This window comes from Schistocerca nitens, chromosome 5, assembly GCF_023898315.1.
Source record: "Schistocerca nitens isolate TAMUIC-IGC-003100 chromosome 5, iqSchNite1.1, whole genome shotgun sequence".
In the NCBI taxonomy this organism is placed as follows: domain Eukaryota; kingdom Metazoa; phylum Arthropoda; class Insecta; order Orthoptera; family Acrididae; genus Schistocerca; species Schistocerca nitens.
The window spans coordinates 248,854,928-248,871,636 of NC_064618.1; the positions used below are offsets into that span (position 1 = coordinate 248,854,928).

The window sequence follows — 16,709 nt, forward strand, 5'->3', positions numbered from 1 at the left end:
TCTTGTTCCATCAGTCGTTCAGGGTTCCAGTTGGTGCTGTTTTTAGTTCTCCACGAACCCGGGAGAAAGGCATCCCACAGGGATCCGTATTGAGTGTACTACTTTTCCTCATTGCTATAGATGGACTTGTGGCCTCCGCCGGTCCTTTGGTCACCCCTGCTCTGTATGTGGATGATTCCTGCATTTGGATTAGTTCCTCTTCGGTAGCCCCTGCAGAGCGGCAGCTCCATGCTGCTATACTGTGTGCCTCTGCATGGACCCTCTCAGACGGGTTTCACTTCTCTCCTTTGAAATGGTGGGTGGTCCACTTCTGTCACCCTACTATGGTCCACCCTGATCCGGAGCTGTACCTCACTGCACAACGATTACCTGTGGTCCCAGAGTTTAGTTTCCTGGGTCTTCTTTTCGACAACAACCTCACTTGGCTGCCTCATATCAGACTTCTGAATATAGGATGTTTCCGTAAACCCAATGTCCTTCGCTTCCTTGCCCACACCTCTTGGGGTTTGGATCGTTCCACTCTTCTCCACCTTCATTGGGCTTAAGTGCTGTCTCGCTTGGACTATGGTGTCAAGTTTATGGTTCGGCTGCTCATTCCACACTGCGTCTCCTGGATCCGGTCCACCATCATGGTATCTGTTTGGCCACTGGTGCCTTCCCTACTAACCCTGTTGATAGTCTCCTGGTTGAAGCTGGAATCCCCCCCCCCCCCCTCCCCCCTTTCTGTTCGGTGGTCCCAGCTTCTGGTTTCTTATGCAATTGCTGTCCGTTCCTCACTCACTCATCCTTCCTATTCCATCCTGTTCTCAGACCAAGGATGTCACCCACCTGTTTCCCACCCTATGGCAGGTTTACCGGTTGGGCTCTACCTTGGGTCTCTTCGCCATGATTTTCAGCTTCCTTCTTTGTGCTGTCTCCCACGTTCCCTCCCCAACATCCCCCCCCTCCCCCCCTACCCCCCCCGGTCAGTTCCTTAGTCCCAGATTCAGATGGATCTCTGCCGAGGTCCGAAAGATTCCATTCCCCTGATGGTGTTCCATTGTTTTTTCTGCTGACTTTTATGGGAGTTTTGGGATGCTGTTCTTTTTTACACTGATGGCTCTAAATCTGCTGATTGTGTTGGATGTGCCTTCACGTCCTCTGTTGGCATGGAAAATCATCTCCTGCCAACTGCATGTGGGGTGTTTACTGTGGAATTGATGGCTCTTACCTTTATTAAACAGTACCAACTCAACCTCGCTTTGTTATGTACAAACTCAATGAGTGGCCTTCAAGCTGTTTTTCCTGCCATCCCGTGGTCTTGGCCATCCATGACTGTCTCACTGATCTTCACCATACTGCTTCACCATGCTGCTTCACCATACTGACTTCCTTAGGATCCCTGGCCATGTGGGTATCCCAGGTAATGAGCTTGCTGATTGTTTGGCTGGGAGAGCAGTCACTTACCCCCCTTCTCTGTAACCCCTTATGTGGCGGGTTTATGACTTCATATCAAATCCCACTTCGCCCAGTCATGGGCCAACTCTTGGGAGGCTACCTCCCTGTCTAATAAACTTCACCTGATTAAGGTGACACCTGTCCTGTGGCGTTCTTCCTTCTGCATCTCCCAAAACGACTCGAGCACCCTGTGTCATCTCCGCATCGGCCACACCACGCTGACCCATGGTTTTCTTTTGCGTAATGAGCCATCCCCACTTTGTGGTTGTGGGGCCTTCATGTCAGTAGCCCACATTTTGGTGGAATACCCCCTTCTTTTGGCTCTGTTTACTAAGTACAGACTTCCCCGCACTTTACCTTTAATATTGGCCGATGATTCCTGGATGGTTGAACTGTTTCTCAGTTTCTTCTGTGAAAGTGGTTTTGATTTTCAGTTCTAAGGTTTTTAATCTCCATCTGGAGTAGGGGCAGGACGGTGAGGGTTGGGCTGTCTCCCGCTGTAAGCTGTGTTTCGAGATTCCTGACTCCACTCCCTGGCCAAGATCCTCTTTTCTCTCCCTTTTACTCTGTTTTTGTCACTTTTTAGATTTGGTTGGTCTCCTTTTACGATATGCCCTTTTACATTCTAGTGGTTGAACACTTTTGAATAGCAGGTAGTCTTGCCTGTACTGCATCAGAGGTGGGATATTTCCTGCCTCTAGCTTAGCCTTTGGGTTGCCCACTTGTTGCCTTCATTCCTTTTGTTTTCACCATTGACTACATGACTGCACTTTTATGTTTTTTAGCCTTTTCCCTTTTATCGTTATGACTCTTCTGATAAGTAAATCTGTCCGAATGGACCACCTTTCCAAACAAGGAACTGATGACCTTGCTGTTTTGTCATTTAACCCCAATCAACCTACCAACCATCAGGTATTTGAACGTCTGCATGACACACCATCGACCATTGTCCCACACAAGGTCTTGAATATGGTCCAAGGAATCATTTTATACTGAGATCTTACACTCCAGATGAGGAACTACAGGCATACATTTTGTCCAATGAGGCAAAAAAGGTTCCAAGGATAATGGGATAGATATAGGCGCCTTCATCTCAGCTTTTGAAGAAAATGTCATCCGGAAAAAAATTAAAGTCATAATAGACAGTTGCGACATCAAATCTTATGTCCCATCGCTCATGAGGTACTTCTAATGCTTGCACTTTGGTCATATGTCATCCCACTTCACTGCGGACCCAAAATGTGGTAGCTGTAGACAATAACTACATGAAGGTAGTCCTTGTGAAAACCACCTTTGTGTGTTAACGCACTGAACACCATTCTCCATGTTTGCCAGTTTGTCCAATCTTGGTAAAAGAAAATATATATATATATATATATATATATATATATATATATATATATATATATATATATATATATATATATATATATATATATATATATTGACTGCCTGATATATACAGAGGCACAAAAAATATGAGTGCCTACATGTTTTTGACATGATGTGCAATTATGTGAATATCACAGCCATCACTCCCAGTACCTCAATTTTTTCAAAACCATTTGTCCCACTGCCCTCCTCTCTTGTGGTTTTCATGGCACTCTCTTAAGGAACCACTTCTCATGCCCAGCTGATTGAGCAACTTCGGCTTCAGGCATCAAGCACTGATAGGGCTCCCTCTTGGGACCTACAGATCAGAGGCCTGATGCAAAGCAATGACTGAAGGAACCATGACCTGAGGGTCCCAGAGCTCCGAAATGCCCAGGTGATACCGATACAGATGATTTTGTTGTGTCATGTCAATCCTAATTCACTGCTGTCCATCGCATCATCGCTTGCACAATTTATTAGGTCACTAATGTGAATTGGCAGCTTCAACATCAAATAGAGGATTAGGATGAATAGGTCGAAGACTGCAACTGACGCAACACATGAAGAAGCTGTTCTGGCTACAACACTTATAAACAAAGAGGAGAGGACTGAAATGAAAGTGACAGTGGTTGCTAGGAAAGAAGAGAATTTCCATAGAGAACTCTGTGGACAAGGGTAGGGAATAGTGGTGTGGGAGGAAGGGTTGACGAAATTGAGCTTTAAAAAGAGATAGCTATTGTGACAGACAGTGGGCTAGTAGCTGTCTTTTGAGGTTTGAAAGGATTTTAGTTTCTCTAATATTTTGAGGAAGATTGTTCCAAACTCGGGTTCCTGATACAGAAAATTGTTCAGAGAACACAGTAGTGTGTGTAGTGCTAAGGTGAGGATTTTAATTTCATGGGAAAAAGTATTTCTGCTGCCTTTTTCAGGAAGTAGTGTAAGGATTGAAGATAAACAGGAAAGAATGCAATGATTGAGAGGAGAAGATACAGAACACCCAGGGTCTGATAATCTTTACACTTTTCGGCACATAGCCATGATAATTGGTTATGGGCAGGAATGATTTGGTTGAAATAACGTGCATCACAAATATATCGCACACAAGCATTCATCGCCAGTTCCAGTCAATGTGAACTCTCGTATAAAAGTCTTGGAGAATAGGGTCATCATAATCAAGGATGGGATGTATTAGTGTCTCTATTAGTTTCTTTTTAAGCTCAAGAGGAACTACTTTTTTGTATTTCTGTAATGAATGCAGTGATGCTGACACCTTCTTACAAACTGCAGCTGTGTGTTCAATCCATTCACGGTGATGGTCCAGAATTACAACAAATTCTTTGATGTCTGTGCTGTTTAGCATTAAGGGTGGAAGAGTTGCTCTGAACTGAGTAGTAATATGTCTTTTGTGAGTGACTGAAATTGCTTGAATTTTAGATGGGTTAAGTTTGAAAATCTTTTGTTCTGCACCCATTCTGATACATTCTGGGAGGCTGTGTCCAGATTTGTTGGGCTTGCACTTAGGTATAACTAAAGGTCATTGGCGTATAAATGAATAAATGATATTTGCAATAGGAGGTAATAGTTGACACATCAGTAACATATACCGAGAAAAGTAGTGGTCCTAATACTGATCCTTGTGGGACACCTGCTACTACATTCTTCCATTGCAACCTCTTTATTCTGCCCATTACACATTGCTACTTTTTGTAAGGTGTGAGTGGAACCACTGTACAGCACTTGGAGTAAAGGAACCACTGTACATCACTTGGAGAAAAGTTTTGAGTTTAGCAAGTAGACTATCAAATCAACAGCTTTGCTGAAGTCCAAAAGCACACAATACCATCTTCTTATTTGTCCATAGCTTGTTTCAGTTTATCAGTCATTTTTATAAATCATGCTGCTAATTTGCCAGAAGCCAGATTGGTATTCATCCAGAAAGTTATTTGAAGTTAAGTAACTGGTAAATTGATTGTGAACTATGTATTCTAAAGCCTTAGATAATGCTGGTAGAATGCGAATGGGCTTGTAGTCCAGAGGTTTTTTTTGTTTTTGTTTTTTTCAGATTCTGGTTCGGTAGAGGTTTAATGATTCCCTTTTTGCAGGCCATTGGGAAGATGCTGGAGAATGGTTAAAAATATATATTATTATAAGCAGTAATGGGTTGCTGAAAAAAATTGCTCATTTGTATTGTAATATTGTTGTATCCTGCAATTGCAGAACAATTCGTGCAGTTGACTTCCTGTCTGTGTTAAGGCTTACCAGCTGCAGAAAATTTTTTGTTTGTTTGTACTGACTGCAGATATATCAAGGGATTCAGTGTTTTGTGTCCTCATACATTGATCAAGTAGAGATGTAGATGTGGTGAAATACTCATTCAGGTTCTCAGTAGAAATGAGAGGTTCAGCTGCAGATTGAGATATGGCTAGTCCTAGCTCTCATAGATTTTCTCACAAGACAGAAGGTCTGTGAAAGTCCTCAGTTAATGAGCAGATGTATCTGAGTTTTGCATTTCTTACTGACAGGATTGATTGGTAAACCATGGTGCAGATTTTCTCCTGTCTCTTCTAGTTTTTATTGAAGCATATTTATTGTATAAATTATTGAGTCTCTTAGTGAAATTTGATACTTCATATTTTATATCAAAGTTATTTACTGTCATTCCCTGTCAAGAGATATCATAAACATCAGCTGTCAGCTCAGACATATTTAAGCAGTCAAAATCTCTAAAAGTGGGCGCTTGTGGTTTGTTCTTTGGACATAGTAATCAATCAAGAATTCATGAATATTACATCATGAGCAGGTAAGAGAGGTGCAGAAGTTTCATCAGTGGGAATTACTTTGTTTGGAGACTTGGTTGCAAAAATATCAATAGAAGTATGAGTGTGTGCAGTATGATGATTGGCCCAAATGGAAGCAATGTAAGATTTGAGCAGGAGAACATGTGCTTGAATTTTGAAACTGAAGGCCTGTTGCTTATAAAATTTATGTTCACATCTCCAGCTATAGTTAAGTGTTCATACAAAGATTCAAGACCTTGTTCATACAAAGATTCAGGACCTGTGAGTGTGTGGATTCAAAGCTTGAGAGCTGTCCAACTTTGAGTGGATTGTATATTACACAGATAAGACACTTTCTGCTGAGAAGTTGAATTTCAAGAAACATATATTCGGGTTGTTTTTCCTGATTTTTGAATGTGAGCACAACATTAGGGAGTAAGTTTGAATGATGTCTCGGAAGCACATTTACTTTCATATGTTCGTCTTTCTCTCAAATGGTGATTGCAGATGTGCCTTGGAGTCAGTGGTAAACAATGTGAACACATTCTTAAGAGAAGTGTAAAACTATGTTTCATTAAGAAAAGTATTTATTGTGTATGTTACATGTTATCAGTCATACCAAATAAAATGTTTAGTTTATTTATTTCCTATAATTACAATTACATAAGTTTCTTTTTTCCACAAATGGGGTTGTGCACCATTAGGAAGTATGAATTACCAACTGTCCTATATCAGCTTTGACAAGTAAGTAGCAATGGGGAGGCTTTAAATAGAAAAATGCCTGACTAAACAGTAATTGTTTCCCCATCAACCTGGAAATGTACACAAGTTTGAAATAGTTTTCCTAAGCCCCATCTGATGGACCAGAAGCTATCATACACCATAGTTCCATATACAAAAATCAAAGCTGACTCTTTATCTATGTAGTGTAGGAAATGAGATTTTATCTTAGCAGCTTAGGCCTGTCTTGCTGCATATGATGACAGAACCTCGCATGAGAGCTCTACCCAGCAGTGATTGCACCACAGTAGCCATATCTGGCCACAATGCTTTTCAGTTGTAGTACATTTATCGGATTCTTTTGGGAAAGGTTTCAGGGTCAGTATTAAAAAGCACTATATCACTGTAATTGCCTTTTTAAGAGCTATTGAATGCAGTTATGAAAAGTATATGGTTCCATTAAAAATAACCATACTTGTTTCAGTATCTCAGTTGATAGCAGAGTTCAGAGAATTATTCAAACAAAACATTACACGCCCTCAGCGTACTATCAGTTGCTGGTTTCTGGAACTATTCACAAAATAAATGGAGTGTCATGTCTTATGAGACTCGCCTGTATAATAAAACAGCATTCACTTCTGTTGACAGTAATTCACCTCAGTGAAGATGGCGCGTTGAGATAAAATTAGCAAGGCACTGGTGAGGGGAAGAAGAGCACATGGTGCATGCATGCATGCATGCATGTATGTATGTATGTATAACTCATTAAGCAGGGGATAAAGTGGCAGGAAAGTGCTGGTTTCATGACTGAAAATCCTTAGCCCAATGAAACATTGAAAGACACGTATTGGAATACAGTAAGTACCAAGCACAACAAACGAAATGGGATATTGTGCTTATTGTATTCCAACATATGCAGTTCAACATTTTATTGGGCAATTAATCATTTTAAATCATGACAGTGGCATATTTTTGCCACTTTTTCATCTGAGGATGTTCATATGAAATGAAATCATTGGCTTAATAAATGTGTCTAAAGTAAAACTTCAGGCAGTTTTCTTAACATTCATATCAATCAGATGTCAAAAGCTCATCATCATCATCATCATCATCATCATCTTCGTATCCTTCCAGCGAGCCGGGTGGATTGTTTACGAACAAGTTGCTTCCAATTCGCTTGATATTCATCTTGTCTTGATATTGTTTCCCAGTTTTCTCCTTTAGTCTTCAAATATTCTTTAATCTGATCCTACCATCTTTTTGTGGGTATCCTTGTAGCTCTTTTCCTCAGCACATTTCTCTCCAAGTATTGTTTTGATAGGTACTTACCTTCAGTCCCTTCACATGTCCTAACCACTAGAGCTATGCAGTACTCAGTCTCTCAGTCAGTGACATATCCATTTGCATTTCTCCTGTGATGTCTTCATTCCTCATTTTCTCTCTTCTAATCTTATGCAAGGCTGGTCACAGAAACTTCAGATCACATGTTTGTAGCATGCTCAGATCTGTCTTGTTAGTGACAGCTTTCTAAACTGCATGTCATAATTGTTTGGTTCTCATAGGAAATCTCATGCCCCACACAAGGTTCCACACTTGGTGAAAAAAAAAGTAGAGCTCTTTCTTGCTCTGTTTTGTACTTCTAGTTTGGCAGTGCCATTCCATTCCTTGCCTTGTGGAGAAGTGGCATCTTCAATGCCTAAGGGAGTAAACACCAACAGAAAATCCCCATCTGAGTTAGGCCGAGCAAGCCAACAGCTGAGTATGAATGTATTGCTTTCAGCATGGGAACAAGCCTTGGATAGTGCAAGCACAGTGAAAGCGCACCTTCCAATTTTGAGAAAGAAAACATTGTCCAAAAAGGCTGTAATAAATTTATTGTCCATTCTAGTAGCTAATTTCAACTGCTAGTCATTTTCAAGCTGTAATCACAAGCCTCAAGCTTCGCAACACATTTGGCTAAATACCCAGTAAGTACGTAAAGACCACATCTCTTCATGTGTATGTGTAACACACACACACACACACACACACACACACACACACACACACACACAAAACAACAACAACAACAACAATTGTTTGATGTATTCCATAAGTCATTTTTTTCTGCATACAAATAATGAGCATGCAGAATAAAAAAAAAGTTTGGCAAAAAGATTTTATAGAACCATGGCAGTCATAGGGACTCAAAGTATTATGCATTTATTACTATGAGCAAAGCCATATGTGAAGCGGAAATTGTTTCTGGTTGTAAAGATTTGGACGATATAAAATTTAAGTGGATCCAGGTGCAGTTGGCATGACTTTGAACAGCTCACAGGACTTATTGCTTGTGCTTGTGACAAAAATAGTTGATAACTTGTGTGCTATCAAGAGATGAAAAAGGAGAAGTAAATCTTTTATTTATGTATCCCTGTGGATCATCTCATTTTTTTCATAATCACAAAGATCTGTTAAATGAACTGTTCTAAAAAAATTATACTTTTTAAATTAAATCCTGCAGCTGCCACTGGAAGACCATATTGACTATCAGATGAAAAGTCGCGAATAGCTTCACAGATTATATTGAAAAAGAACATATTGTTACATCAATAATTTGTCATTATTGGTTGAGAGAACAAGGTTATATCATTTAAAAGAAAACTGCAATATGAAATCTTAGACTCTAATAAGAATGTTATTGGAGTGTCGTAATGTCTTCCTTGTTAAAGATGAGAGAAAAGTTTCTAATTGCAAGGCACTCAAATAACACTTTGTTAAATAATAAAAGCTAAACCTTTGTTTAATTAATAATATTGATTAATATAAATGTGTTTGTAAAATGAAGGTATAATTACATAAATTATTCATTGTCTTCTTTGAGTATGTGTTGTTATGATGTATGTAAAAATGTTTCACCGTTATCATGGGAAAGCCAAATGTGAATTTAAATTTAAATCTATGTTTCTAATAATCTAAAATAAATAAAAAATAAAAATGACTAAACAATGAAGTCTACATTACAACTTAGTAATACATCCAAAGTCTAAAAATGAGTATTGCATTTACCTGTAAAATAGAGTTTATTTTAATATGTTGAGAACACCTTCATGGAATTTGACATGTACAAAAAAAAAAAAAAAAAAATTGTCTGCGAAAATTCAACATTGTTATGAACATTGTCAAGCAGGACATACTGTTTTGTAGGAAACTGAATAAAATGATACTAATTTTAGGTCTGTAGGTCACATATTTTTTGAGATATGGTGTTTTTAAGGTCCTAAAACATTGACAAAAAATTGGATAATTTGGAAGTTTTGAGAATTAGTAACTCCCAAATAAAGGGATTTTCGTGTAAACAACTAATACTATAAATGTACAAAAGTTATCAAAATCTGAGATGTCAAGAACTTGACCATTGGTTAATTTCACATGGACTGACCCACTCATTTTCTTTGGCAATAGTTGTTGCTTTCTTCAGCTCCATTACTGATAGCAATTGAATATTGTGCAGAGCACAACCATGGTGCTTCTTCCATTAGTTTTAATAATTTCATTCATTCATTCATTCATTCATCTGTGAAACAAGTTAAGATACATATTGTCACAGAAAAACATCTCTTAAAAACTTGATATGTACACTGTATTAACAATAATTGTATTGCATAATATTATTTGTGCTTATGCCAACTAAACATAACATTAAATACTAAACAAAGCTGCTACGTGTAAGATATAAAGATATCTTTCTCAGTTATATGAAATCGATGCTGTTAACCTTCTGTCAATAGCATTGGTATTTTTCAGAGAAAATAATTACCTACCGATGTAACACTAGAGGCTTGTTTACAATCCACTATTTTTTGCCATGTAACTGACAAAAAAATTTGTGTTGTCTTGTACTGTGATAGTGCAGATCACAGTTCAGCTGTAACTGATTTTTATTACCAGAAACAAAAGTCATTAAGGAATAAAAGTACTAAGAATTCCTAGATTAACAAAAAGGCCTCCGGAAGATGTGTGGTTATCTAATTTACTCAGTATCAGTCTGTTTGCTTCTGCTGAAATTACACCTTGTGGGAATTTGGACTAAAATCCAGGCATTCCCAAAATTTTGATAGTTTCTGTAAATAATGTTTGACATGAACAAGAGCTAGAAATCATGTATCAAGCTGAGTAGTTGATATCTGCGGATGAAAGAATAATTGGAAATGAGTTGGATTCTAATTAACTGATGTAAAAGATATATCTCACCATTGTGTGAATTATGTTTGTGACTGAAGTAACACTGTTCTGAGTAGAAACATGAAAGTGTTTGTTCTTAGTCTGTTTCATATCTTTTCTCTTTCAGTTACTATATTGAGCGGTATCATAATGACATTGCTTTTCGTCTCGGAACTACAAGCTTATCTGTCACCAGACATTTCGGAAGAGCTATTTGTGGATACTTCAAGAGGAACCAAACTTCGGATAAATCTGGACATTATTATACCTTCTATTTCTTGTGAATGTGAGTGTAATGTAGTGATAAAAAGCATGTCGCAGTTTTATGATTTTCACAGTAAAACTTTATTTTTGTTTCATTGCTGTAGTTTTGGTGCTTGATGCTATGGACACATCAGGCGAGCAACATCTGCACATTGAGCACAATATATACAAGAGAAGATTAGATAAATCAGGAAATCCAGTTGAAGAACCACGAAAAGAAGGTATGTAATTCTCTGCCTCACCAGTTTTTCTTAGTACAAAATGATTGTGTTCACATGCTTGCAGCCTTGAACTGTGCTTATTCAATTCGTCTATGGTTTAGATAGTTTCAGGCATTGAAAACTGTGACAGTTTAGCATCTGATATTCCTGTGACGCATTATGCAAGTCAGACACCAATAAATGTGAAAAAAGGATAAGAACTGGGTAGCTAAAAAGTGATGATAGGATTAATTAAAAGAAAAAGAAGTGATTCAAAGTAAAAGAAGTGATCCAAAGAGAGAATGTTGTTTTTATTATTTTTTAACATAGGTATTAAATTTTCTACAACTGTGTAAAATCTAATCTGTGCTAATAATAAAACTGAAAACCCGCCGTGACTGTTAGAACATGCTGTTCTCCAAAACTACTAGACCAACTTCCATGGTGTTTTCACAGGTAACTTGAGCATAGTCTGAGGGCAATGTATTGGCTTTATTTCAAGAAAATTTGGATCATGGAAAAAAAGAAGGAAAAAATACTGTGATTTTATCAAAAACCATTGTATCTGTTCGTTTGAAAAGGTTCATCTCCAAAATTACTAGACAAATTTTCATGCAGTTTCCACAGGTAACTTGAGTGTAGCATGGGGCAACATATAAGATGTATTTCATCAAAATCTTAACATGGAAAAGAAAGATATCATAATTTAAAGTTCTATCTAATATCATTTACTCATCTTAGTATCTTAGTGGTGCAGATGAATAATCATCAAAGTGTAGTACAACAAATAACCAGTAGGTGGTGCTGTTGGTTTCATAGCATACCAAAGATCCTATAGATGGCGTTCCCGGTGAGCTTATGTTACTTAGTGTCAGTTGCTGTTCACGTGGCCAGCTCTCCTGTGTTAGTGAAGCAAACAAGCTCTTTGTTCATGTCTCCAATCATACTACTTCACTGTTGTATACTAAGAAACTTTGTAAGTTCAAAATAAATTCGACATGTATGAAGTCTCGGGCACAGCCCTAAATGAATACCCGGGCAACTCCAGGTTTCTCAACTAGTGACAAATAAAACGTGCTACTATTACCTCCTTATTTTATTTCACCATCCATTTAGACTTTCTGCTCTTTCATTGATAGGGTTTCTACTCCTCCATCATTAGGTGGACAGACCTATTACATTACTGATGTTTGAGAGAAATTGATTTTAAGTCACTTTGCCAACTTGTGTTTGCTATGTGATATGATGACAAATACTACAAATAGTTTGTAGTATTGCTAATACATGTACAAGTAAATTGTGGATGATATTGAGTTTAAGTTGTTGTTACAAACTCCTGCGTGTTTGCCAGATTAAGTCACTACAAGAAGCACAAGTAGTTTGCAGTATTGGTAAAGTATACACTATGTGATCAAAAATATCCGGACACTCCCAAAAACATAAGTTTTTCATACTAGGTGCATTGTGCTGCCACTCCTGCCACGTACTCCATATCAGCGACGTCAGTAATCATTAGACATCATGACAGAGCGAAATGGGGCACTCCGCAGAACTCATGGACTTCGAACATGGTCATGTGATTGGGTGTCGCTTGTGTCATACATCTGTACACTAGATTTCCACACTCCTAAACATCCCTAGGTCCACTGTTTCCAATGTTATAGTGAAGTGGAAATGTGAAGGGACACATACAGCACAAACGCGTGCAGGCCGACCTTGTCTGTTGACTGACAGTTGAAGAGGGTCATAATGTGTGATAGGCAGACATCTATCTAGACCATAACACAGGAATTCCAAACTGCATCAGGATCTACTGTAAGTACTATGACAGTTAGGCGGGAGGTGAGAAAACTTGGATTTCATGGTCGACTGGCTGTTCATAAGCCACACATCATGCCAGTAAGTGCCAAACGACACCTCGCTTGGTGTAAGGAGCATAAAATTTGTACGATTGAACAGTGGAAAAACATTGTGTGGAGTGACAAATCACAGTACACAATGTGGCGATCCGATGGGTATGGAAAATGCCCAGTGAACGTCATCTGCCAGTGTGTGTAGTGCCAACAGTAAAATTAGGAGGCGGTGGTGTCATGGTGTGGTCGTGTTTTTCATGGAGGGGACCTACACCCCTTGTTGTTTTGTGTGGCACTATCACAGCACAGGCCTACTTTGATGTTTTAAGTACCTTATTGCTTCCCGCTGTTGAAAAGCAATTCAGGGATGGCGATTGCATATTTCAACATGTTTGAGCACCTGTCCATAATGCACGGCCTGTGGCGGAGTGGTTACACAAAAATAACATCCAAGTCCTGACCTGAATCTATAGAACACCTTTGGGATGTTTTGTTGGAATGCCGAATTCCTGCCAGACCTCATCGACTGACATTGATACCTCTCCTCAGTGCAGCACTCCATGAAGAATGGGCTGCCATTCCCCAAGGAACCTTCCAGCACCTGATTGAACATATGTCTCTGAGAGTGGAAGCCGTCATCAAGCCTAAGGGTGGGCCAACACCATATTGAATTCCAGCATTACCGATGGAGGGCGCCATTTTCAGCCAGGTGTACGGATAATTTTGATCACATAATGTATATAAGTTATGTGATACACTAATATTGTCAAGTTTCCTTCCCCTGTAAAAATTGTGATTCACATCAGAGTCACTGTTATAGCAATTAAATGTAATAATTAACCAAATTCTCATTGATACGTGATCTATTTGTCGCCGTTGATGTCCTAAGCACCGATAAATGCTGACAGTATATAAAAAGTACATTCTTTGCTTGTATCAATCTGTGAAGTAAGATAGTAATTAATGAAATGTATTTGTATGGCTGTGGTAATGTGGACATCATTTGTAGTGACTTTTGGAAGTAAACAACAAGCAATATTATTGTTTAGAATGTAGGCCTAATATCATGTATTCATTTGTTACAGTATTATGCAATAAGCTTGGAAACTTTACAAAAGTAGCTTAAAATCAACATCACTTACACTTCAATAGAACAGCAGCATTGTCCACTAGAAAGCAAGGGAGGATAAAACCTCGAACTTATTTGTAATTTGAGATAATATTAGTCTAAAACAAAGTAGGGAAAAATATTTTAACAGCAATAATAATTAGAAAAGTAAGAAGAAGGGTCAAAGAGAAGATTGGAGGGAAGGGAAAAAGACTCAAAGTAATGATGGAACAGAAAAGCAACAAAAAGATAATGAAACACTGTTTGGGTAGCTTGAAATATGACAGATCAAATGTTGGAAGGAAGAAGATTAAGATTTAGTATCATGTTGACAGCAGGGTCATTAAACATGGAGCAGAAGCTCAAAGTGGGGTAAATTTGGGAAGGGAATTAGCCATGTCTTTTTCAAAGGAACTGTCATGGCAACTGGTTTAAGCATTCTAGAGAAAACACATGAAGTCTCAGCCTTATTAGTATGTTGGGGAATTCAACCCCAGTCATGGACATCTGCAGAAATTTATTCAAGAAGGGACAAGATTCGGTCATTCTTGATATAACTGTTGAGATGGATTTAAGAATGTATCCAAGAATTACATTTTACTAAAAGTGCACCAAATGTATTGCTTGTGCAATGGATTCAATTTAATATTTTTGAAAGGTAAATTTATTTCATTATGATATGCAAAGTACATTGTTCTATTTTATTAATATGAGTACAGACACCACCTCCTTGATTTAATGATCTGAAATTATGATCCCCCATATGGTTGTATCCACCCTTGAGAAAATCCTTTTCTTTATGTCATAATGTTTAGTGTAAATAAACTTTGTGTAAATACACCTTTTTCATTGTTTAACTTCACTCATTTAAGATCAGCTTTGATACAGCTGTAGTTAATTGTAAAACTATCCATTCTGTTCTTGTGTATTGTTTACTCAGTTGACATGTTTCTATATTTCATGCCCTGTTGATATTTATTGTTCCCATAGCATGCATTTAAATTGCACCATGCAGATAAAATTGTGTAGATTTTATATAGTGTGTATCTTTTTTGTTTTTACAGATTTGGGAGCTACAATAACTGGCTCACAGGTAATTATGACAAGACGTTTGTGTGATAAATGACGTAATTTAATACTGTTTGCAAAAATCGTACCGCAAAAGACCTATCAGAAGGGAATAAAACTTAAAGTGTATATAACCTAAAGAACAATTAAATATAGGAAGCATTAAAACAATATTCAATTTTTAAAACTGGTAATCATTGAAGTTTCCATGCTTCTGTATGCCGTGAGACTGGTTAAAATTGGTTTAGGCCAAATCTTTTTCCAAGTTCAGTATACAAGGTGTGATCAAAAAGCCATTATCATCATATCATCATCATTATCTTCTTCCTTTCATGGATTATGCTGTTGCCCATTCTGAACTCACAAATAGACAAAATCATACAAAATTGTTAAGGCTTTCGTGGCCACTTGTTGACAAACTGCCTATTGGCTTCTGTCTCGGGTTCTTCGGCCGACGTTCATGTAATGATCTTTCTGACGTTTCGCCAGCACGAGTGGCTGGCATTGTCAAAGCTTCACCCTCCATTGCTGGTGGTGAACTGGAGGCGAGCTCGCGGCCGCAGGCTATATGTACCTGGCGCGCCAACGTCCGAGGGCTTCTCCGCGGTCATTTCCGGTGCGGTTCTCCTCTTGCTACCTGCGACGGTCGTTCGCTGCAGTACGGGAAGCCAGGATCCGTTTACCTTAAGGCTTTCCTCTTTCTTGTTGAAACTGTTCGCGTGTTTTTGGATTTCTACAGCTTCTCTGAACAAGCGCGTGTGATAGTGCTTCTCTACAGCCAGAACTTCCGTGTCGGCGAATTTTATAACGTGATCGGTCTCATTCAGTGCGTGCTCTGCCACGGCCGATTTCTCCACCTGCCCCAACCTGCAATGTCGCTTATGCTCTTTGATCCTGGTATTAATGGATCGTCCAGTCATTCCGACATAAACTTTTCCGCAAGTGCAAGGTATGCGGTATATTCCCGACATTGCAAGTGGGTCTCTTTTCTCCTTCGCCGATCTAAGACACTCTTTGATCTTCCTTGTCGGTTTGAAAATCGTCTTTACGCCATGTTTGCGCAATATACGGCCGATTCTGTCCATCACTCTGGGAATGTATGGCAGAAAGGCCGTACCCGACATTTCTTTTTCTGGCTCCTTACTTCGCCGAGTGTTTGGCTCTGTTACACTTCTGATGTAATTTGTGGAGTACCCATTGCTCCTCAGAACAGTTTCCAGGTGTTGCATTTCTCGTTTGAGGTGTTGAGGCTCACATATTCGTCCTGCTCTCGTTACGAGCGTACTAATCATGCCTCTTTTCTGGCTCGGGTGGTGGTTTGACAGTTTGTGCAGGTATCGGTCTGTGTGTGTCGGTTTTCGATACACGCTGTGTCCCAGGTTTTCGCCGTCCCTTGTGACCAGGACATCTAGAAATGGCAGTTTCTTGTCCTTTTCTACTTCCATGGTAAATGTTATGTTGGCATGGAGGCTATTCAAGTGTCTCAGGAATTCACCGAGCTGTTCTTCACCATGGCTCCACACCACGAAAGTATCATCGACGTACCTGTACCACACCTTAGGTTTGCAAGTCGCCGAGTCCAGTGCCTGTGCTTCGAATTGTTCCATGAAGAAGTTGGCCACCACTGGATTGAGAGGACTACCCATGGCGACGCCTTCCAGCTGTTCGTAGAAATCGCCATTCCACGTGAAATAGCTCGTGGTGA

The 16,709-nt window shown here is 39.0% G+C and overlaps 1 protein-coding gene across 2 annotated transcripts in view; it reads left to right on the forward strand.

Annotated features, from left to right (window-relative positions):
- LOC126259465 (endoplasmic reticulum-Golgi intermediate compartment protein 3) overlaps window positions 1-16,709 on the forward strand; it is a 106,881-nt gene that overhangs the window by 10,465 nt on the left and 79,707 nt on the right. For both annotated transcript variants that reach the window (XM_049956295.1, XM_049956294.1), the window contains exons 2-4: window positions 10,639-10,797; window positions 10,880-10,996; window positions 15,001-15,029. In XM_049956295.1, the coding sequence (XP_049812252.1) occupies window positions 10,639-10,797; window positions 10,880-10,996; window positions 15,001-15,029 (305 nt within the window). The remainder of the gene's footprint in view (window positions 1-10,638; window positions 10,798-10,879; window positions 10,997-15,000; window positions 15,030-16,709) is intronic.